The sequence below is a fragment of the Musa acuminata genome, chromosome BXJ2-6 (genome assembly GCF_036884655.1).
Source record: "Musa acuminata AAA Group cultivar baxijiao chromosome BXJ2-6, Cavendish_Baxijiao_AAA, whole genome shotgun sequence".
Classification (NCBI taxonomy): Eukaryota; Viridiplantae; Streptophyta; class Magnoliopsida; order Zingiberales; family Musaceae; genus Musa; species Musa acuminata.
In genome coordinates, this window is record NC_088343.1 from 13,646,116 (window position 1) to 13,669,473 (window position 23,358).

Here is a 23,358-nt window from a genome sequence, read left to right on the forward strand (position 1 = left end):
TCAAGATTTGCGTACACGGTAGATGGACGGTGGATGGTGATCATGGTCGAGGGGACGGTCAAGATGAGAGAAGTGGGACGAGTTCATGGAGTACAGGATTTGTTGTTGCTGCTATTGCAGTACAAAGTGGCCGATTGTTGTGGTACACCTATTTGGTGATGATGCCAATTCCAACCACGAGATATTGGAATGACGAGAGACGGACCACATCCCACCCATTATTGACCAAGCGTTAGGTTGACATCCACCTGATCCCACCATCTTAATCTAAAAATACTTCGCGCACCAATGTTGGGTTGCAAGGAATATTCTTATCCTATCTCATCCGACCGACCACTCACAAATTACTGGAAGAAAAGTTGGGGATTAGTATCCATAACGCAAGCAGATGTAGGAATTTTGCACCATTTAGTAACACTATGACTAAAGGATCTACCTCAAGCTTTGACCTAACTATTATTGTTCGCCGAACAAGATTCTCCTTTTGGGGCGTCTCAAGTCATACGATACAGAACATCATTGAACAACTTTATGCATTAGGTTCCATGGAAGGTAATCATTTACTGGCAAGCGAGTGATCTCCAAGTGATTTGCAGTAAATGCATATACAATTTGATAGTGCACTCGTAAAGTAGCAGGAAACAAAGATAATTTGACAATAATGCTAATTATAAAAGGCTTTATGTTATGAGTAAATTTGTTGATTTATGCAATTTCATGAATGCTTCCACCGTAGTTAGCTTATGCAATCTAATAATGATGCCAACTGTTAGCAATTATGGACAGAGTTGGAAAACATTTAAATATACATGGGAAAATTAAAAGGCTGTATACTACACGGCCAATCTCGGCAATATACAGGATGTTAATCTCAGGTTAAGAATCTTGCCAAGCCCATCCTCCAACGAGTTGATGAGAAAGCAATGACTCGGCAAATTGTGTCAGGCTCTACTCCTGAATAAAAAAGTCTCGAGTGTCAAACATAAATTGCCAAAGCCTTTGCTTCCCTTCAAAATTTAGAAGAATATCACTATTGAGATCAATGATGTAAGATATCTATGATTTATTTAGGCAACACAATAAAATATAATGTCAATATAATAATCAAACCTGGCTGAAAGGCAAATCAGCATAGATGATGAGGATGATCAAAGATCCAATAGCTGGTTCACTTTGTTCTCAATCGCTTCTTGATTGCCTTCAACTCATCAGCTTGCCCCTGCAAGTGATGGAAACTAATCTAGATAAAATGGAGCATAAAGCAGTTGAGTCATTTCAGTTCTAAAAAAGAACTCTCGGATGACAATACCTTGTGCAACGCATTTAAGCACCTAACTGATCTTTCTTGTATGACAAGCCAATCCATAGCCATCTCGTACTCAATTGTGTTAGGTTGAGAACAATGTGATGTTGACACGGCCCTTCTCTGAAACAAAAAGAGTGAAGTCAATTGAAGTTAATTTTTTAAGAGAAAAATAAATAAATCAAACTAGAAAGTGCAGTATAATTACCATCTCTCGCATTTGAAGCTTATTTTTATCAACTGACAAATGACCAAACATAGATGATTTAGGCACCTTCAACATTCCTTTGCTGCAGATAAGGGGACTACAAGAGACCAAAACGGTCAGCTCTGAGAACATAACCACATCAACATCCAAAGGAGATCAAAACTAAGGTAGGCAATACTGAATGATACCGCCCGGTACGAGCGATACGTACCGGTCCGACAGCTTACCGGTACATGGACCGCCCGCTACCGGACAAAAAAAAATAATAATAAAATAATATATATATATATATTTATATATAAATATTTTAGAAAAAGACGACGTTCGACGATATCACCGAGGCGCCTATTTCGGATATTATATATATATATATATATATATATATATATATATATATATATATATATATATATATATATATATATATATATATATATATATACCGAGCGATATATCGCTCGGTATACCGTTTCGTATCGAACTGAGCGAACGTCGAAACGTCGGTACGGTACAATAGTCAAAACTTTTCTAAGCATTTTAGTATTTTACCTTCAACTTTCTATGGTTTTCTCTTTTTTTTTATCCCCACGTATTCCTATACCAAGTGGCACTCATAACAAAACATATACATCCAACGATTTCAATAGGCGCTCGGGCGAGGCGAGGCGAGGCCCGAGTGCCTCGCTTCATGTCCAGGCACCTCGCTTCAAAGATGCACCGCCTAAGCGCTCACCCAAGCCCAACCGTCGGGCACTTCGGACGAGAACCCGGGTTAAACCAGGCGTCCGAACCAGTGTTTTACGTTTGGTTCGATCTCCGGTGCTTCAATTGGTTCGATTGAACCAACTAAAGCACCGATATCAACCTCCCAACATCCCTCTCGTGACTTCCCCAACCCTAACCCTGCTTGTCGCTGCCGCTACCACTGTCGCCGCTCGCCGCTGCCGATGCTGCTGCTCGCTGCTACCGCTGCCACTGTCGTTGCGCGCCGCTCTCGCTCCCGTTGCCGCTGCCACTATCGCCGCTCGCCTCTCCCACTCCCGCTCCCGCTGCTCACTGCTACCTCATCTCACATCGACTCAATAGTATACTGTTAACAGTATATTAACAGTATACTGTTAACTGTATACTAGTAACAATATTTTATTTATTTATTAGATTAATAATATATTATTTTGATTTTAATACTGCTAATTTTTATTTATTTAAAATTATTATTATTGTTTTGAATTTCGAGGATTTTTTTTGTTAATGTGATATTGTGATATTGTAAGTTTTTTAATTTAATATTATATTTTTATTTAAATAATTATATTTATTAATTATATTATATATTTTTTTATTTTAGTGCCTCGCTTTGCTCGGGTGAGCGCCTGGGGCGTTTTTGGACCTTGGCGCCTAGTGCTTTTTAAATCACTAAATACATCCAATTCTAACTATTTCAAAATTAACAATTAATAAAAACCACAAGTGGATGACACCCAACATACAAAATGCAAGAAGACAAAACATATTCAGAAGACCAAGGGATTCTAGGAAGGCAAAATGTAAAACCCTACAAAAGTCATAATATGCTAACCATTGTGGTTAAAGTACTTTTGCTTATGCAGTCGAGTCAACCAACTATATCCAATCGAATATCAATAGGTTCAAACGCCCTTGTTTACTGGAAAATAAACTTACAACAATGAAGATGATAGATTGTCGCAAAAAAAATTTGCATTCCAAAATAATCACTTCAATATCCAGTCAATTCATACACAAGTAGATAATAGTAGTTGTATTCTCCTGTCTTAAATTATAGAAAAAAAATGAGTTTGTTAAGTCATTAGCAACTTTTATTTGAGAAATTATGTACAAAGGCTACCTCTCAAATCAGAGCATCACATATAAACATGTTGAAGGATGATTACGTCATGATAATTATCAATTATTTAAAAAACGTTAGGCATCAAGGTCTCAAAACACCCGAGGTAATAGGTGCTTGCCCGAGCGAAACGAGACACTTTGAAATATTAAAGTATAATATAATATATAATATAATAAAATAAAATAATTATTTAAATAAAATAAGATATTAAATCAAAAATACATTGTTAACAGTATATTACTTACTGTTAACAGTAGTTAAAGGGGAGAAAAAATGTTAACAGTAACAAAGGATTAGTTTAAGATTGTTGTGACAGCGCTACAAACAACAATAGCGGTAGCAACAGAAGCTGCGGACAGTAGTAATGATAGCGGCGAAAGCTATGAATAGCAACAACCGCAACAGCAGAAGCTGCGGACAGCATCAGCGAAAGCTACGGATAACAACGGCGGCAACGACGGAAGATCCAGAGGGGGTCTGTCGGTGGCAAAGGAACCTGCGGTCCACTCCCTTGACAGCGAAAGGAACTACACACGAAACGATAGCAGAAGGAAGCTACTAGGGCCATCGAACTCGTCCATCGACGATAGAAGGCTCGGTCCACTATGTCTGCAGCAGCGTTGACGACGGTGGCAAAAGCAGCGCTAGGCTTCCTCGAGGTCGCGTGGGCGTAAAAGCTGGCTTTTGAGGTAAGAAACTACGTTATTGAACCAAACCAGATTTAAAAGTCTGGTTCGATTCGCTTAATTAAAACGAGCACTTGCCCGAAGTGCCCAGCGCATGGGTTTGGGCGAGCACCCAAGCGCCGCCTCATTGAAGCACACCGCCTAATCCACACATGAGCTGCTCAGGCCTTGCCTCGCCCGAGCACCTATTTAAATCACTGATAATTACTTGCATTATTATATCAAGTTTCTTTTATCCCAAGATCCGCTAAATATAGAATACGAAGGCAAAATATTTTACTACATATATCCACTCCCTCAAGATACGCTATCGATAATTATTTGCAGTAAAATTGTCACAAGAGGGTTAGTCTTGGTTTGTCATCTAGGTCACCAAGATTTGAACTGCAAAGTTAGTATCTCTGTTTGCTAGGGTAAGGCTGCATGAATTGATTTTCCCTAGAGTTTGCATAGGTGGGATCCTTATGCTTCCCATCTTTAGTTAAATAACTACTCTAGATATAACTATAATTGTTTGGCATTCTTATAATTGCAACACATAGAAGAACATAAAGTAATTCAATGTATATAAGCTATTTTTTATCAAAGACCCATCACCCTGACTAAGATACAGACTAAATAAGAATCTGAACTAGTGCAAAAAATTTGACATGAAGTAACAAGATTTTGAAGAAAAACACACATCAAGAACAAGTGTAATTAGTAGTTGAAATAAGGTAGGGTATCTTAGATATTAAAAAGTATGCAAGTAAATGCAGCAACAAAACTAACTGACAACATAAAACCATGCTTCCTGATCATCATAAATTAGAAAATGAAAAGCAATACCTTCCATTAGGTAGCTGAATGCACCCTTTATTAATCTTCGAAACTGCAGAGTCTGCTGCATCTCTTGTTTTAAATATAACATAAGCTTGACCTAGTATCAACAATCAGACATTGATAAGAAGCTTAGTGCTGTCTATAGGATATAAAAAGAGTTTCCTTTTCTTTTTCACAGGATCATATAATTTTGCACATCAAAGGATCACATACCATAATTGGGATTTTGAAACATAGTTTGCTGTATAACCCTTGCGGTGCAACTTTGCTTCAATGTGTGGTAAATAATATCCTATACACAAAACAAAATAATAGTAAAATATGTAAGTACTATCAGCATCCACCTGATTCAACTGTCACCAAAACTCAAATATTAATGTACATGCACATTGCACTGTGTACCAACATGATCAACAGTTCTATTGGAAGCGAACCCATCTGGTAACATTCAATGTATCAGATGATCTAGTTCAAAATTTGATAACCAAATGCAGTTTGAAATGCCTTCTAGTAGTCTTGTAGCTTAGTCATATTTGATGTCTAGACACCTTATAGAAAATTATAATAATTATCTGTAGACCAGTTAAACACCAATTTTTCACTTTTAACATAGAATCTTAGAATGCCACAATGGTCCACAGTACAAAGTAACACATGCAAGTGACCATGCATGGAAGTGCTTCGACGGTTGTGATACCTCGAACAAGAGATTCTGGAAGTTAAACAAGGAAATTAAAAATTTTAATTGAACTGATCCTAATTAAGACAGTTAAAGACAGTCTGCTCCATCCAGCTTTTGAAGGCCACAGGCCCTCAAATGAAGCAAATAAAGGAAGTCCCAGTCTCTCCACCAGGCTATCAAAATTGAGAACCTCACCATCTGATTCCCTTCAGATGAAGGACAATATGAGTGACAATAGGTGAACTATATAGATTCTCTTTTTTCTAGGATTCAATGAAACTTTTTATGTCTTTCTCCTGGTGCATTCTGCCTGTGCTCTGCCCACTAAATGAAGTCTCACCAATGTTAATGGGCAGAAACCAAATTATACATAATCAGCTCTACCTACTCTAAACAAATAATAATCCTTAACTTATAACTCAAAATTTTCTCTCCTACAATCCACAAAAAAATTTCATAGTAGAACATCAAGCTAGTATCTGTAACTCTTCAAGAATAAATTCGCCCTCACATATGAAGGCGCCTCCGTTTCCTGCATCAGCCTTTTACAACAAATACAAGCCATATATATGATACGTGTAAATTAGAATGTCACATTCACTATTTCCCAATTAGCATTTGCTTTATAGAGTGATAGCCCTTCACATCATTAGCAACTTAGTCATTAGTTGTATCTTTTGTTTAAGATCTTGACAATTTCTTCCACACATCCAATCAACTTTTTAAACTCAATCTTATGTTTCTTACAACATGTAGAAAGGCTTCAGCAATAATACGTTTGACGATAGCATACCAATTCCTCACAGATGTGGCTGCTTGCCTCAAAGTCTCAAATCAGCTCATGACATGGGACAGTATATTCCTGTAATTGATTTCAAAGCCCTAACTAAACTTTTACCTAATCCTGAGACTGTCCATACAACGATGGAAATGTTGTTAATGGCTGCATTATCTTTTCTACACATTTTGACAAATGCAAATTGAAACTAATTCACGGAGGCCAATCCTATATCAAATTGGTTCACCATTGGAGCTATTGTGCATGTTGTTTTATGGAAGACCTGACGATGACAACTCAAATAGCAAAAAGGCAACTCGGCAAAATTTCATCACAAGATTAATGAAGACAAAGATAAACAAAGCATCACAAATACCTCTACTTCTGATGATGTAAACAATGGGTCCAAATTCTCAATAAAGACAAGAGTTCCTTGCTCATCAGCTTTTTGCATTCTTTCCTCCCAAGGCTGAAAGATTTTTAAATAAAAAACAATTAAGTTATTTAATAAACATAACAAAATGACAAGATGTAAAGTGTTATAGTATCTGTGCAAAGCACATGCAGGCATAGAACAAATAGTTTTGTCAAATTGAAACAGGTCAACTGCATCCCATCAGACTGGTATATAATAGTGTGGCGAGGCACCGTAATAGCCTTTTCTACATTATCCAATGCACGACATATAGCACAATCAGATGCATGAATCATATCACACAGTATTGTTATTCGATCATTTCAATTTTTTCTTGTTTAACATGTTTCAAATTGGGACAGTTTACATTGCATCTGAAATGTGCAACACACCACGAAGCATGCGCATTCCTTGAAGTAGAATCAAGTATCATAAAGAAAAGGTAAAGAAGAAGATTGATTCTAATTAGTAGAAAATGAGATTACCAATACAATTATTTTCATTTGTGGTACAAGCATGGATTGCAGTTTCATGCGGACTGATACGATGCATATGTATCAGTCCATGCGGATACCAATACACGAACTGACCAAAAGTACCAGTCCAGGGGTGAACCAGTACGTGGACCGCCTCATTTTGGATGGTCCAATACGACCAATAAAAAATTTATATCTCACAACCGCTCACATTCGTAAGCTCTTCCTCGTACATGCAGCTGCGAGCCGCTGCAACGGCCCATTGCCCACCATCAATTTCGGGTCTGTTTCCTCCTCTTTCTCTTCCTATTCTTTCTTCCTCACCTTCCTTTTCCTCCACCACCTCCTCCTCTTCTTCCTTCCTCTTCCCCCTCTTCCTCAACTGCGACAGCACCTCCTCTTCCACTGCTGCAGCACCACCTCTTCTTCTTTTCTCTTCCTCCACTGCCTCCTCTTCTTCCTTCCTCCTTCCGCCTCTTCCTCCACTGTCACTTGTTCCTTCCTCTTCTTAGACTCTTCAATATATACCAATGTACTGGTACACACAGGTAATGGTACATACCAGTCCGGCCATGGACCGAGACACCTGGTTGGTACGAGATGACAAACCTTCGATAGAATTGCACTAATTATCTCCAAATATCTCAGTACTTTGAGAAAGTCACATATGGACATTGCATTGTGCACTATCGAAGTGAGATTGTGGGCAATGTTTCATGTGAATGAGGATTGAATTTAGACATCTAAATTATTTTAAAAAATGATCATAGTAGCATAGCATGGGTTATGTATAAGAACTGCCACTATATATGGACTTTAAATTAGTATACTCTCCTGAAAGTTCCACTTCTGATACCAAAACTATAATGCTTGATGCAGGAAGCATGTAAGTCAACTCAAATTAGAAGGCACAATATCATTGATATTTTGGAACCATATACACAATGAAAAAACAACGACCAAGGCAGTATGTATCACATTCAATGTACAAACAAAAAAAAATGAATGAGTGGACAATCTCACTTCAAAATATAAAAATAAAAAACAAGAACAACTTATGAAGTGGTCAAGTAAAAAGAGAGTGACAGTGGAAGCCAAAGGCTACTCACAAGTCCCTTGAACCATTTGCTTCTATCCTGAGAAAGATACAACAAGAAATAGTATCAGCAAAAAAATCTGAGACTATAATAAGAAATAATTATAATCAGCGTGACAATTTCTAATGCGATTAAATCAACTTCATAAAAATATAAATCTAAAAAACCCAAGTACCAGACTCCCATCCACAAAACAATGATTGTTCAAAGCGAAGTTAAATATACAGAATCTAGTGATTGAGATTCCCACCAATGTGGATTCAAGGAGAGTCACTCTCATAGTTTTATTCTCCACGAGTAGAGACATTGTTTTCATGACTTGAATCTTGATCACCAAGTCACAAAGGAGCAACATTTCTGTTGTACCAAGGCACACCTTCAATTCAAAACAAAGTTATGAAAGCTTAATGCATATTGAGGTGCAAAGGCCTATTGGGCCTATGCACGAGGCAAACACACACCTTATTTATGTATTACACAACGCAATTTCTTGTGGATGGCCTGTAAGCGTAATGTATATTTGAGGTGCAAAGGTCTATTGGACCTAGGCATGAGGCAAGCACATGCCTTCTTTATGATTGACAAGACGGAATTTGTTGTGGATGGCCCAACATCATAGCCATGACACCAACCAAGAGAACAAAACCTCTAACATGGCACATCCGAGAACCAAGGAATCGATAATTGAAGATGAATGACCAAGTACTTGAACATACTTAGCCACATAAGGACAATTATCATTTTCCGCAAGCACGTCTCTAATCATGCAAGGTCTTGATGCCACCCCCTACAATCACAAAGGATAGCCTGAAACGTGTCGCAAGACATTAATTAGCTACCCTTTTGTTGGACACACCATATGCAGGAGGAGCTCTTTCTTATAAAGAAGGGAACATTCCATCTGTTTAAGGTACATAAACTTCTCATTATCTCTTCGCTCCCATATATTTTCTATCCTTCCTTAGATCAAGTTGCATCAACTAAACAACCCTTCACTTCAACCAATGTGCTTTTACTATATGAATAATGTCTTCATTTCCTATTGATTAAAAGATCCAAAATATCTAAAATTTCTTTTGAAAGAAACTTGTTCACCCATCTTAATGACACTTTCAGTTCCTCTAAAATCAAATTTTTTTATATTTAATGTTAATCCTACTTAATTGATAATCAACAATTTATAACATATCTCCGTCACTAATCACAAATAAACTCTCATCGACCAAAACCATATTAGCAAAGAACATAGACTATGGAAGCCTATCTTGTACATGATAAATGAGTAATCATCATAATCTTTTATAACATCAATATAATTACCGAATAGTCAATTTGATGGTTTCAAAAACCATTCGTACATGCCGGAACAAACTAGCTGTAAACAGTCTCAGGCCAAACCAACATGCAAACACACCTTAATTGTAAAGGACATATCACTTTACTACAATAGCCAACCAAGGTACCACCCGACTTTGGAGTAGTAAGTTAGTCGAAGCTGATAGTACACTTATTGCTCAATTCACAACCCATCCCACTTCTTTTCCGATAAAAGAACCCCCTTCTCTATCCTATTTCTACTCTCACAATGACCCACACTTCACTCTCTATCTCTCCATTAATTCACCCACTTGTTCGCCTTTTATCAAATCAAGCTTGGAGAGTTGAATCTTCGCTAGTTTCTTGTGTATTCAACCAAATTCCACTATAATATATTGAATGTATACTATAGTTTTTAATATTGACAAAAACAGCACCAAGACATGGCACATAGGAGCAAGCTCATTGCTCAGAGCCTTGGACTGCCATTATCATCACCAACATCATGGAATCCATTGCAACTATCCAGAGTGAGGCAACTTAACAAGACACCACCAAGGCTAGCACCTCAATTGGGTTGTCGACCAACACAAGCGCTCAAGTATGATGGGCCTACTAGCCTTATGTGCTTGTGTACCCATTGGCCAGCATGCGCACCCTCAAAACTTTGATTTTTGCTTAAACATATTTCATTTGGTGTCCTTTATTTGTCAGAGGGTGCAGCTAATGATCTACTAGAAGAGGCTGAAGGAGCATAGGATTTGCTTTAAAGATCCAAATGTCTCTATTGCAGTATCATCATGTTTATAGTAAATTAAGAATAAATTATGGCTTATCTTAGTGGCAAATATTTTCCTATTTATGGATTTTATTCAGTTCCAAGTAGCTGACATAGTAGACCCTTCAAAAGAGGGACAAAACATGGACTAATCATTATTTGAATTTTTTGTTCTCCCTTTCATCTTCTCTTTCCGTTGTCCTCCTCTCTCTCTCTTTAAAGTCATACTTATCATAAGCTAGTTTGTTTCTAATTTTTCTCTTTTGTCCAAACCAATGATTTAAAAAGCACTAGGCACCAAAAGACGTCAAGGACCCAAAATGTCCGAGGCGCTAGACGCTCGCCCAAACGAAGCAAGACGCTCTAAAATATTAAAATATATTTTAATATTTTAAAATATTCTCTACCGTTAACGGTAGTAGAGAAGAGTAGAGTGTGAGAAGGAGACCGAGGTAAGAAGCCGAGTCACGGTGAGAACTGAGTCGGAGACAGGAAGCTATTGTCTGAGAGCAACGACAGCGAGCGATAGCAAAGAGTAACAGCAACGACAGCAGGCAATAGCGAAGAATACCGACAACGACAACGGAGAGCAGCAACAATGGCAACGGCAACGGAGAGAGGTAGCTGTAGTGGCAGCGATAGTGAAGAGCAATGGCAGCGGCAATGAAGAGCGACAACAGTAGCGGTAGCAGAGAGAGGCAACGACAGCGGCAGTAGAGAGAGGCAACGAAATCGGGTGTAGGGTTAGGGGAAGTTGCGAGGAGTGGGAGGCTGATATGCGTGTGTTAGTTGGTTCAATCGAACCAACTAATCGGGAGCTCGCTGTCTCTCTTCACTGCCGTTGCTACGGTCGATCCCCTGGTTTATACCAGGCACTCGCTCGAAGCGCCTGGTGCGTGGGCTCAGGCGAGTGCCCGAGCGCCTTTTTAAATCATTGGTCTAAACTAGCTCCTATCGTATAATAAGTTGGAGGCTTCAACTTTGGACCATGTGAGAAAAGTATTGAAATGATCTAAAACCAATTATAACATTAACACTTGATGCTTGTGTCCTACCCTAAGCCGCAAGGCTCAAGCGCCTTTAATTCATCCTAGGCGAGAGATTTTGCACAAGTGTCACTTTGACATGCACCTAGGCGCATACATGGCATGTGCTTGAAACCACATCACCTCTGCCCTAGAGCCCGCACAACACCGCTATTAGCAACCCTAGTCATCTTGCAATTGTTATCCTTTGGTGATCAACAACACATGACAATGTTGACAACAATGGATAACCAAAACGATGATCAACAACCAACATGGCTATGCCTCCCCTCTTGCAATCGACAACATGCAACAACACCTCCCTCCTTCCTTCGTAGGTACCTCTCACTCTCTTAGCTCTCTCCCTCAACCCTTCCTCGATCACTTTCTCTCAATTGGGTGATACAACCCTGCATTCGTCTACCTACTAGTCATGATAGTGCAATATCACCTCTCAATGATTTAAAAAGCGTTAGGCGCCAAGGTCCAAAAACGCCCGAGGCGCTAGGCGCTTGCTCGAGCGAAGCGAAACGCTAAAATATAAAAATATATAACATAATTAATAAATATAATTATTTAAATAAAAATATGATATTAAATTTTAAAAATCTTACAATATCACATTAACAAAAAAATCTCAAAATTCAAAACAATAACAATAATTTCAAATAAAAAAAATTAATAGTAGTAAAATCAAAATAATATATTATTAATCTAATAAATAAAAAAATATATTGTTACTACTTACTAGTATACAATTAACAATATACTGTTAACAATATACTATTGAGTCGATGTAAGAAGAGGTAGCAGCGAACAGCGGGAGCAGGAGAGGCGAGCGACAACAATGGCAGCGGTAGCAGCGGGAGCGGCACGCAACGACAGTGGCAACGACAGCGGTAGCAACGAGCAGCGAGAGCGACGAGCGGTGATAGTGGCAACGACAACAATAGCGGCGAGCAGCAACAACAACAACAGGAGCGAGAGCGACGATAGTGGCAACGATAGCAGCTGCAACAGTAGTAGTAGCAGTGGGAGCGGGAGCGACGACAGTGGCAGCAGCAGCGACAAGCAAGGTTAGGGTTGGGGAAGTCACGAGAGGGATGTTGGGAGGCTGATATCGGTGCTTTAGTTGGTTCAATCGAACCAACTGAAGCATCGAAGACCAAACCAAATGTAAAGCACTAGTTCAGTCGCCTAGTTTAACCCGGGCGCTCGCCCGAAGCGCCCGACGCCTGGGCTCGGGCGAGCGCGTAGCGACGCATCTTTGAAGCAAGGCGCCTAGACATAAAGCGCTGCCACTTCTCTTATCTCTTTTGATAGTAAGCCCCCTTCTCTTTTTCCTCCCCTCTTCTATGTTTCTTCTGATGGCACAACCCCTCCTACCGACGTCACCACGTACCTGTCTTAAACACCAACACCATACCCTCTAATTCATCTTCTAGGACCTCGTCTCTTAGGCCCTAGCCCAACACCCCCTAATCCCTCTTTTTTGCCTTAACCTTTCCATCGCACAAAATGCAACAGTACCTCCCTCCTTCCTCCGTAGGTACCTCTCACTCTCTTAGCTCTCTCTCCCTCAACCCTTCCTCGATCACTTTCTCTCAATTGGGTGATACAACCCCACATTTGTCTACCTACTAGTCATGATAGAGCAGTACCACCTCTTCTGTATCTCTTTTGATAGTAAGCCCCCTTCTCTTTCTTCCTCCTCCCCTCTTCTATGTTTCTTCTGATGGTACAACCCCTCCTACCGACGTCACCACGTACCTGTCTCAAACACCAACACCATACCCTCCAATTCGTCTTCTAGGACCTTGTCTCTTAGGCCCTAACCCAACACCCCCTAATCCCTCTTTTTTGTCACAACCTTTCCATCGCCACCCCCTCCCCCTTTTTCCTTCTTCCCCTCCCTCTCTTCATCTTTAGCACCTCCCTCTTCTACACCTCAAGGACCCCTTCTCTCTTTTCTCATGCAGCCCCCTACCCAACTGTTGTTGTTAGCAATCTATTTAGAGGCGAGAGGCACTAAGGGCACCAACGTGTCAAAACACCTGAGGCACTTGGAGCTCACCCAAGCAAAGTGAAGCACCCCCCGAATACTAAAATTAATATACATATAATGATTAATAAACATAACCACTTAAACAAAAAATGAAACAACAAATTGGATTTATTTAAAGTACCAAATTACATTATTTAATTATATATTAATAAAACAATTAACGTAGGAGGATAAAGAGGGTGTTATCGAGTCAATTAGGAGGGGAGTTAGGATGAAGAATCAAGGAGAGGGAGGAGGTATGGGAGAAAATTGCTATCAGCTGGGGTGGTTGTCTAATTATTGTCGATTGGGTCACTGTCAGTTGGATGACTGTGGGTTGTTGTCAATTGGGAGGGGAAGAGGGAGGGAGGGGAGCTATCGAGGACGATGTCGCGGGTGTTAGGGGCGGCTACAACGAAGCGAAGGGGTAGAAGACACTAATCGTAGGATGAAAGGATGATAAAGAGGAAGCCATCAACGTAGGAAGGAGAAGGGAAGACGCCGGCACAAGGAGGAGGAGGTTGTCAACGCACAAAGGAAGGGGGAAGGCGGTTGCAATGAGGCAAAGAGGGGACATTGGCGGCGGAGAAAGAAAGAGACAGAGGAAGACACTAACCGAGGGGGAGAAGAGCACTATGGTGAAGGGGGAAAGGGCAAGGAGAAGGCACTAGCGACGAGAGCAGACCGAGCAATAACAAAGGAAAGAGATACCGACAACAAGCCTATTGGAGGAAGACATTGCTACATCCTCCATTCGCCAAACAAACAAACAGAGGAACAGTCATTGTTCGCCAACTAACTTTCCATGAGTGTCTCGTGGCGTGCATGTGTCGAGGCATGTGTGTGTGAAGATTCATTGATCTAGTTCGATCAGACCAAATCCAGTGAACTAGGTTGGTCCCAGATCCAATGATCTAGCTTGCTCTTGCCCAATTTGAATCAAGCGAGCCACTCAACGCCTGGGCCCAAGCACACACCTAGATTGCACCCAAGTGAAGGCGCCAACCTAGCTCACTTATCGAGCGCTCAAGTCGCGCCTAGCCTAGCCTAGGCGAGTGCCTGTAAACTTAACTTATTGTTAGCCCCTACCCCTTACTGTCATCAACTCTACAGCCTTCCCATCCTCTCAACCACCCACTTAGCCTCCTGTTCGTAGCCCTTCAGTTCTTAGCCATATGGTGAAGGTTGGTGGAAGAGGGATAGGATATGCCAACGATTGGGGAGGAGAAGAGCACTACGACGAAGGGGAAAGAGCGAGGGGAAGATGTTGGCAATTGTGATGAAGTGGGAGATGACGAAGTAAGAGAGAGATACCGACGATGAACCCACCAGAGGAAGACACTACTACAGTTACTAAACATCCATGCAGAGGAAGAGAGGAAGGGTCATTCGCCGATTAGGCTTCCACAAGTTGTCTCGACGCGAGCATGCATCAAGAGGGGTGCATGTGTGAAGCTTCGTTGAATTGGTTTGATCGAACCAAATTCAATGAATTGGGTTAGGTCGAAATCCAGTGATATGGCTCACTCCTACTCGATTTGAATCAAGCGAGTCACCCAATGCCTGGGCCTAGGCGCACACTTGAACAGCTCCTAATTGAAGGCACCCACCTAGCCCACTTATCAAGCGCTCGAGTCGCACCTCACCTCACCTGGGTGCCTAGTTGAGCGTCCAAGTGCCTATTAACTTCACTAGTTGTTAGCCCCTACCCTTATCTATTATCGGCCCAACTACCTACCCTCCCTCTCGACCGCCCACCCAACCTCCTGTTCTGAGCCCTCCTCCCTTGTCTTCCCCTACACTTAGCTAGCCTCCAATTCCAAAACCCTTCATTTGCCTTCCCTTGCCTCATAAATTTAATAATTATGTCTAATTCTTGTTAATTAGAGCATCTAAACAACCTGTCAATGATTAGTACAAGTGTCATAGAATTGATATTGACGATCATCCAACAAAGGCTTCTATCCATTTGTTGCCTCTTGAAAAAACAATATGATAAATACCAATATATTCCTCTCAAACATATCATCTCATCTTCGTGATTGACTAGAGAAGTAGGGTTTGTTGTACCAACCCGTGACGCTTGATATGGGTGGTACGTACTGATCCGACAAGGGACCAGTACGCGGACCGCCCTTTACTGGATGGCACCATTACCTAACCACCGAATCGGGCAATACGGGTTCTGTACCATACGGTAATGATCGAAATCCAAACTCCGACCTGTACCAGTCAGTAATGGTTGGATTTCGACCGTTACTGATCAAGGACTGAGATCACCCTAATTTAAACACTCAAATTGACTGTTTAAACATAGGAAACGGTTTACCCTTTCTCCCCCCTCTTTCAACTCATATCACTCTCTCAATCTCTTCAACTCTCTCAAACTCATTCTCACTCATATCTCTCTCATTTTCACATTTTCACTCTCCTAAACTCAACAAAGCTATGATTTATGGATTGGATCAAATTTCGGAAGGTTAAGAGGAAGATCCTCACGATCAAAACGTGGCAGGAAGAGCCAGATAACATCGAGTCAGACTGTTCGAGGAACTAGAGACACCCAACCATCACAATCGTCCGCCCAGTATGCAAAGGCAAAGGAAAAGGCAAAGGGGAAGGTAGTAGCATTAGTCGCACCAATGGAAAGACTCAAGTCGGGCAACGAAACACCTCAATCGCATTCATTAACCCACTCAATCTAGAGACATGGCAGCAACGTGGACGACAATGCCTCAACCTGCCCAATCACTATTCTTTCTCAATTTAGATTATTTTTGCTAAAATTATACTAAATTTATATTTATTTCCAACTTAAAAACCCTAACCCAACTTTTAAGTATTCTAGGAGCTATTTAAGATTTTTTTTGGGTATATCGTCAGTACACCTCGATACGTACCATATCGACCATTGGTCGATACACCGGTACTGACCGAAATTGTACATCTTGTTAAGAGAACTACAATCGACAAAAATCAAAATCCACCAAATCTTCATAATCTAGTAATAAAGCAATAGGAGATAGCAAAGGAGCATTCAAAAAAAGTTACATTTTTTTATTTTTTATACCATAGATGATCAAGTTAAACATTTGGCAAGGAAAATAACAAAATAATAAAACACTATATTTAATGTAAAAAATGCCACTTAAAAGATACTACTAAAAGTTAAAGTTCTATTAATCTAAAAAGCTTCCTAATTACCAACATGAGATACAGACAAAAAGTAAATCTTACCGCGTCTGGTCTTTTAGTCACTTCCAGAACTCCATAATTAGTTTTTTCCTTATTTCCAATGGATATTGAAGATGTCTCTTGCGATGATTCATCCAAAGGTTTGGTTTTCTTCTCAATAAGACTCCTTTTCTCAGGAGCACTATTGGTCAAATGAATAGTCTCCCTAAAATAACTAGGTCCATTTGACTCAACGTTTTGCTTTCTTGAGCTAGCATCATTCAAGAATTCAGGAGCATCAGTAGGTTTCATGTTCTTGGAAAATCTTATACCATCCAAAGCATAATTCTTCTCAGAAGATTCTTTGCCCACATGAACAATCTCTTTCGAAGAACCAACCCTGTCGAGCTCAAATTTTCGCTTCACTGGACTAGAATCGCTTGATGCTTCTATAAAAGCATTAGTAGATTTCTTTTGGGAACCACTATCATTAGATTCAAAGTTTTCTTTCCTTAAACTAGTACCATTTGGAGCTTCTATAGTGGTATCAATTAATCTCATCTTCTCGGAAGGTTTATTGTCATTTAGGCCCACATTAGATTTGCTTTTACCATAGTTAAGATTATCTTCAACATGATTTGCTGAAACTAGAACATCTTCCTTATCTTCACCTAAAGGACATTGTCCTTCTAAAAGTTCGCCTGCAATGACATCATCCCTTTTTGTTGAAGTTGCAGCGGACTCGATCTTGTCATCTAACCTGGACATGAGAGAGGAAATGGAAATATTTTCTGCTTTTCCACTGCCACCTTTTTCCTCAAACATGAAAACAGAAGTTGGCTGAATATCTTTTTGATTTAAAAGATACTTTGCTGAAACACATTAAGCCATAAATCAGAAAAAAATAATGAAAAAGGAATAACTGGAAACTAACTATGAGAAAGCACACACCTTCAACACCAGCTATTTTATCATTAATCTTCTCAGATATTGTATAGGTTTGGACATCAAATGTGCGGTAGAAGATATAGTCAGCCATCTCCAATTCTCTGTTTGATGGTTGTCGATTTCTCTCATCTTTTGATGTGCAGATCACAGAACATTTGCCAGCTATAGCTTCCTGGTTTAATTGAAGTGTTAGTCCAAAAGATTTACTTAATGCTAGAGTGTTTTTCAGAAAAGGTATATTGGGCAATAAGATCTAAGTGCCCAAAGTACTGAAAGGAATATATCTACATTGTGGCACCAATAACAGCATGAGAAAATTATCTCATCCTTTGATGTGCAGATCACAGAACATTTGCCAGCTATAGCTTCCTGGTTTAATTTAAAGTGTTAGTCCAAAAAATTTACTTAATACTAGAGTGTTTTTCAAGAAAAGGTATAATGGGCAATAAGATCTAAGTTGTGGCACCAATAACATCATGAGAAAATACAGCATCTAGACAACAAAAATTTACAAATCTAGATGCTAATCACGAAAAAACAAAAAAATAAGCATATTTCTTCTGCTGCTTGCCTACTTGCAGCTGCATTGTTTTTTTATGCTTCTTTGGTTGCAGCAGCAGTGTAAACTTGCTTGACAGGTCACAGCTTATTGCTTCTGTGAAGAACTAATGTCACAGAGTTTCTTCTCAATTTATATTTGATTTTTTCATCTTACCCATGAGTTTACAGTTGTCATAGTAAATTTTTCCAACTAAACCATGCCTTCATTTAGGTATGTGACTTTTTCTTTTTTTGCAACTCAGGCAATCATGAGTTCATCAAGGTTTGAGTCATGAAAACAACCTTTCCAATTTTCAGGGTAAAGTGGCATACATCTGACTCTTTCCTTACCTAGCATTGGCGGAAGCCTCAGGAGCATTCATGTGACTTACGCATTGTCAACAATTTTTGCTTGTTGAAGTTGTTAACATTGAACTATTGATCCTCCATGGAAACATGTAGTCAAACTAGTGATTAAATTGGTTGACCATCATTCATTCAATGATCGATAAACATAGACCATTAATAATTGATAAATGACAATCAACCAATCATCAACTCGTTGAAATCCGCCGATTGACCAACCCTGCCACAGCGAGCATCAATTGATGTTCCCCAACCAATACACAACTATCAATCATCATCAATCAATCGATATGGATCATAGACCCTTAGCATTCAGCAGACCATTATCAACCCATTAGTATCCTCACAAGCATCTCGCCTTGACTCATCAAGTTTCGAGCGATATCAACTGAATAACAACCTACCATTAGTTGCCAACTATCATTGACTATTATTGAGAACTTCCATTAACTAACCAATAATCATTAGATAGCCAAACAATTAGAAAATATCTAGATGAGTAATTTGGGTCATGCAAAGCTAACATGATATAGGCCCACAATGACCCACTACTATAAGAAATATGTCATGATGTGCTTGGGAGGTCAAACAAGTCACATAGTTCAATCCTTATCCATTGGTATGTGAGCTTGTGCCATGTCAAATTGACCTATGTACCAACCCAAGTTTTTCATATCCATGATTAGTGAATATTTTGTGATGTTTTAAACATAAAAAATCCTTGTTAGCACTCTCCACAATCAACATAACTTACCAAAAAGGAAACTGTGTTCCTTTGCCACAAGGCTCACAATCCCTCTTCTCATTTGTCCAATCCCTTGAAGACGATTTCTGCTTCATTGCAACAACTCTACCTCTAGTGTGATTCCAATCATCTCAACCTCCCACACCACCAAATTTTGGAGTAGAGGACTAGATGGGACAAGACATCAATGAAGAGGTAGGAGAGGAGGTGGCAAGGGAGGTGAGATGCAGAGAGGGACAATCTAGGCTGAATGGGGAGGAAGATCAAGTAGAGCCAACCACGTGTCGGTGTTAGACAAACTCAATATAAGAGACATGCTAATTCAACTTATGGGCGATGAGGCCTAAGCCCAGGGACAAGTTAGGGCAGGTTATGAGATTGGGCACAACATAACACTTTGGGCGGCTTGATCTAGACATTAGCAAACTTGTAATCAACAAATTAACAATTCATTTATCCACCAATAACAGCCGATAAATCAAATAACTATTATAGAAAAAATAAACATGAGATTAAAATATAAGCTCTTGTTGATCATTTTCATAGTAAACCAAACAACACATCTGGCAAATCCATTTTAAAAGCATCACTTCTATAAAGTTACCTATTGACTTCAACCACCTACAAGCAACCAAAAACCCCTTCATCATATGAAATTGACAATAAACAAATGACAAGCACATGAAGCTAAACTAGTTAAAAGAATAAAAAGATAGTGTTAAATAGAACTTACCAATGGATTGATGTTGAAAAGACCAACACCTTCTCCTGTAGCTAAAAAAATCTCCTTCTCCAACAGAGTATGATCTCCCAAATAGTTTTGGAGTTCATTTGGGCGAAAAAACCATAGAATTTTTAATTTCTTTTTGCGATCTGGTTGCTCCCATATCTTCACTATCTTTCCGATATAAGGCTCCAATGCATCCGTCTCATGGAGGTATACACAATCAAACAATGAGTAGTTGACATCGTCAATCATGAATGACTCATAGAATTGAATATTTCTTTTAGCACCACCAATTCCTCTTTTTTTGCCCCAACAAAATCTAATGGCATGGTTAGATGGGTCATCAGACTGAGCCATTGTTTGTTACGAGCCGAAGTTTCCTAGATCAAATTTGGTGTCCCTAGGTGCCCAAATAAATAATGAAATAAAATGTCAATTACTCAAATAAATTACAGAGTACAAAGAAAATTCTTATTTTGGAAGTTAGAATAATGCATAAAGACCAAAATGAAATCACAAGATTGATGTAAGTTTGAGATCGCGAGGATGTTATACAAATGAAGCACAAATCAAAATCAAAAGGATCTTGATGAAAAACTAGAAGAAAATAAAATAACAACAAGGATATAATTTTTTTGAAAAAAAATGATATATTTTCTTCATACCCCTATTCGTTGAATTTATCAATAATGTACAAGATCTTGCAACATCCTATTAGGCATTAATATACTAATGTAAAAATGCGTACAAAGAAAAAGAAACCTATGCCTATTTAATTGCAACCAAGAACAAAAAAAAAATCATACTAATCAAACAATCAATTTAATGGCATAAATAGTTCGAAGTCAGCATGCAGTGGTAAACAGCGGAGACGGGGGCAATAGCAAGACCGATGTGAACTCAAATTGGGTCATTCATACAAAATAGCTTTCCAATTTATATTATACAAGAGAGTTAAGTTAGTCACAAAGAGAAGATCCAAATGACAAATATCTAGTTATCTACAAAGTTAGCCACACATTTCAAGTATAAGGAAACCCAATATATATTATATATTAGTAATCAATTCCTTTCCATAAAGTAGGCATATCATTTGCCATTGTCCACTTGTACAAGCAGTGTTGTCAAATGCCCTAGGCTTTAAAAAGCGCCAAGGTTCCAAAATGCCTGAGGACCCTGGGTGCTCGCTCGGGGGAAACAAGAAGCTAGGGGGTCTGTGGGTCGACGGGAGGGGGAGGATGGTGTCGGGGGAAGGAGGAGGAGCTGAGGCGAAGGGGAGAAGGAGGAGGAGGGAGGAGAAGGGAGGGGGAGGTTGGTGTCGGGGGAAGGGGGAAGGGGGAGATACGACGAAGAGGGGAAGAGGTAGGGATCGGGAAAAAAAGAGGGGGGTGGAGAAGAGAGAGAGAGAGAGAGATACCGAGGAAGTGCTATACGCCGTCGCCGCAGCTACAAGAAGCTCGCCGGAGGAAGACAGCCGTCGTTCGCCGATGGAGAGGAAGACAGCCGCCGTTCGCCGAGGAAATTAGGGCACGGATGCCCCGGAGCGGAGAGAGAGAGAGAGAGACTGCTCCTAACCGGTTCAATCGAACCAGAGATTCGAACTGCCTCGCCAGCCCGGCCCACTTATCGGGCGCTCGGGTCTCGCGTCATCCCGCAAGTCAGGACGAGACGACTATATTCTCGTTTCGAGGACCGGCCCGACTCGCCGATCCAACTATAAAGCAACTTTCGCAATGTCATGAACTCTCGGAACAGCCAACCTTTTGGTGGTCGATCACCGCCTTTCGAAGTGCTGCAATCTGCACTTGGGAATTTACTCTCTCTTCTACCATTAAATGACGGAGAACTAAAAATAAACTCCAACTTTAATTAGAACAGGAAACAACCACCGCCATCCTCTTGTATGGGGAAACATCCAATCACTTCCTCGCTGCCTCCTTACTCAATACAAATCAAAGAGACACTCGAAAGCCATCGACGATCAAAACCACTGGGTCGAGGATGGTCCCAAAACCCAGAATCGTCCGCCAACATCTTGACAGAATAGGAAGGAGACAGAGGAGGATAACAAAAAAGGAGACCGAGGGGAGAAAAGAAGTACAAAGGCGAAGCAATACCGGAGTGCGCCGCGCGGGCGATAGTTGGCTCTCTGGAATTCGCCGGTGGCAGCGAGGTCTTCTTCGCTAGGGTTCCCCCTTCGATCGGTAAAAACGATGGCTTCTTATCGCGGGCCTTAAAAACCAGCCTGCTTAAGCAGCCACGATGAGTTCGACACGAGTCCACCGGAACCAAGCTTTAACCCGATTCATCTCCAAGCCGGCTCGCCAAGATTCATCCGGACCGTAGGATCGTGCGATCCTACGGTCCCTTCTGCATCGTTAATATTTGGGGATTAATATCATAATACCATTCAGGTATTTTAGGTAATTTTCTCAAAACTAAGATACGATTCCTAATTTCTGAATTGTTAATGCTGGAATCTACAAATATATTGTTACCATAATGTCAAATACACACACATATCACCTGCAAACATGGGTTAATGCAGATTCATTTATTTAACAGGGATTAGGTGAACAACGACGAGACAGAACTGCATGATGTGAGGTGCACAATGAAACACGTCCAGGGTATAGAATTATGAGATGTTATCCATTTAAATACCTTGTACAGAGTTTACGTGATTTTGCCAGCGAGAAGTGTTCGGATCGTAAGGAATCTAGATTTTTTTTTGTTAAAAATATATTTAATTGTTTATATGTCGTACACATCTATACATTTTGATTTGGAGAAGAATGTGAGGAGAGGTATTGAGTTATCGAGTTTCTTTGATTCATAAAGGGTGATTTTTTTCCTTTGAAGTATATAAGTGGAATTATGTTTGAATTGAATTTTATACGAGATGATTATAATTTGATCAACTATGATAAAGAATTTAGTTCCATTGCATACAAGTTTAATGAAAAGATTGATCAATTTGATAAAAATGAAATAAAAAGAAAAAGATTGTATGGACCGAAACAATACATAATACTCTATATTTATACATATTTAGAAGGGAGAATTTTTCTAAACAGAGGATGATTTTCCTTAACAGCTTTATGATATCTTATCATGTAGTCGAAGAGATATTGGTTGTTGTTGAGGTTGTTATCACAGGAGATCTTGACTGTTATCGTGCTCTCGCAAGACGATACTTATGTTAAGGATGTCGATCTTGGACTGATAAAAGCGATTTGCGGGTGAGAGGCTTCATGAGGGAGTCCATATCAGTCGTTCGTCGTATGTATGTGAGAAACACATAGTTGATATCTGACAATTTGTTTTTACGCAAAGTGAAAGTCGATGGTGATGTGT

General features: G+C 39.8%; 1 protein-coding gene across 3 annotated transcripts; it reads right to left on the bottom strand.

The window, feature by feature from the left end:
• Window positions 1–757: 757 nt before the first annotated feature.
• LOC135584097 (protein ANTI-SILENCING 1-like) lies at window positions 758–22,273 on the bottom strand. 3 transcript variants are annotated; one of them, XM_065112936.1, is made up of 13 exons: window positions 22,119–22,185; window positions 21,419–21,800; window positions 20,008–20,401; window positions 17,627–17,795; window positions 16,739–17,547; window positions 8,350–8,376; window positions 6,726–6,818; window positions 5,103–5,181; window positions 4,896–4,986; window positions 1,512–1,608; window positions 1,310–1,426; window positions 1,111–1,219; window positions 758–954 (listed from the first exon to the last, which is right to left on the bottom strand). In XM_065112936.1, the coding sequence occupies exons 3-12, from the start codon at window positions 20,356–20,358 to the stop codon at window positions 1,169–1,171; spliced, it is 1,884 nt and encodes a 627-aa protein (XP_064969008.1). In that variant the 5' UTR covers window positions 20,359–20,401; window positions 21,419–21,800; window positions 22,119–22,185; the 3' UTR covers window positions 758–954; window positions 1,111–1,168. The 3 variants fall into 3 exon arrangements, with proteins under 3 accessions (XP_064969008.1, XP_064969006.1, XP_064969007.1); XM_065112934.1 differs by having other exon boundaries at window positions 758–1,007; XM_065112935.1 differs by lacking the exon at window positions 21,419–21,800 and having other exon boundaries at window positions 758–1,007; window positions 22,119–22,273.
• Between the last annotated feature and the right edge of the window lie 1,085 nt (window positions 22,274–23,358).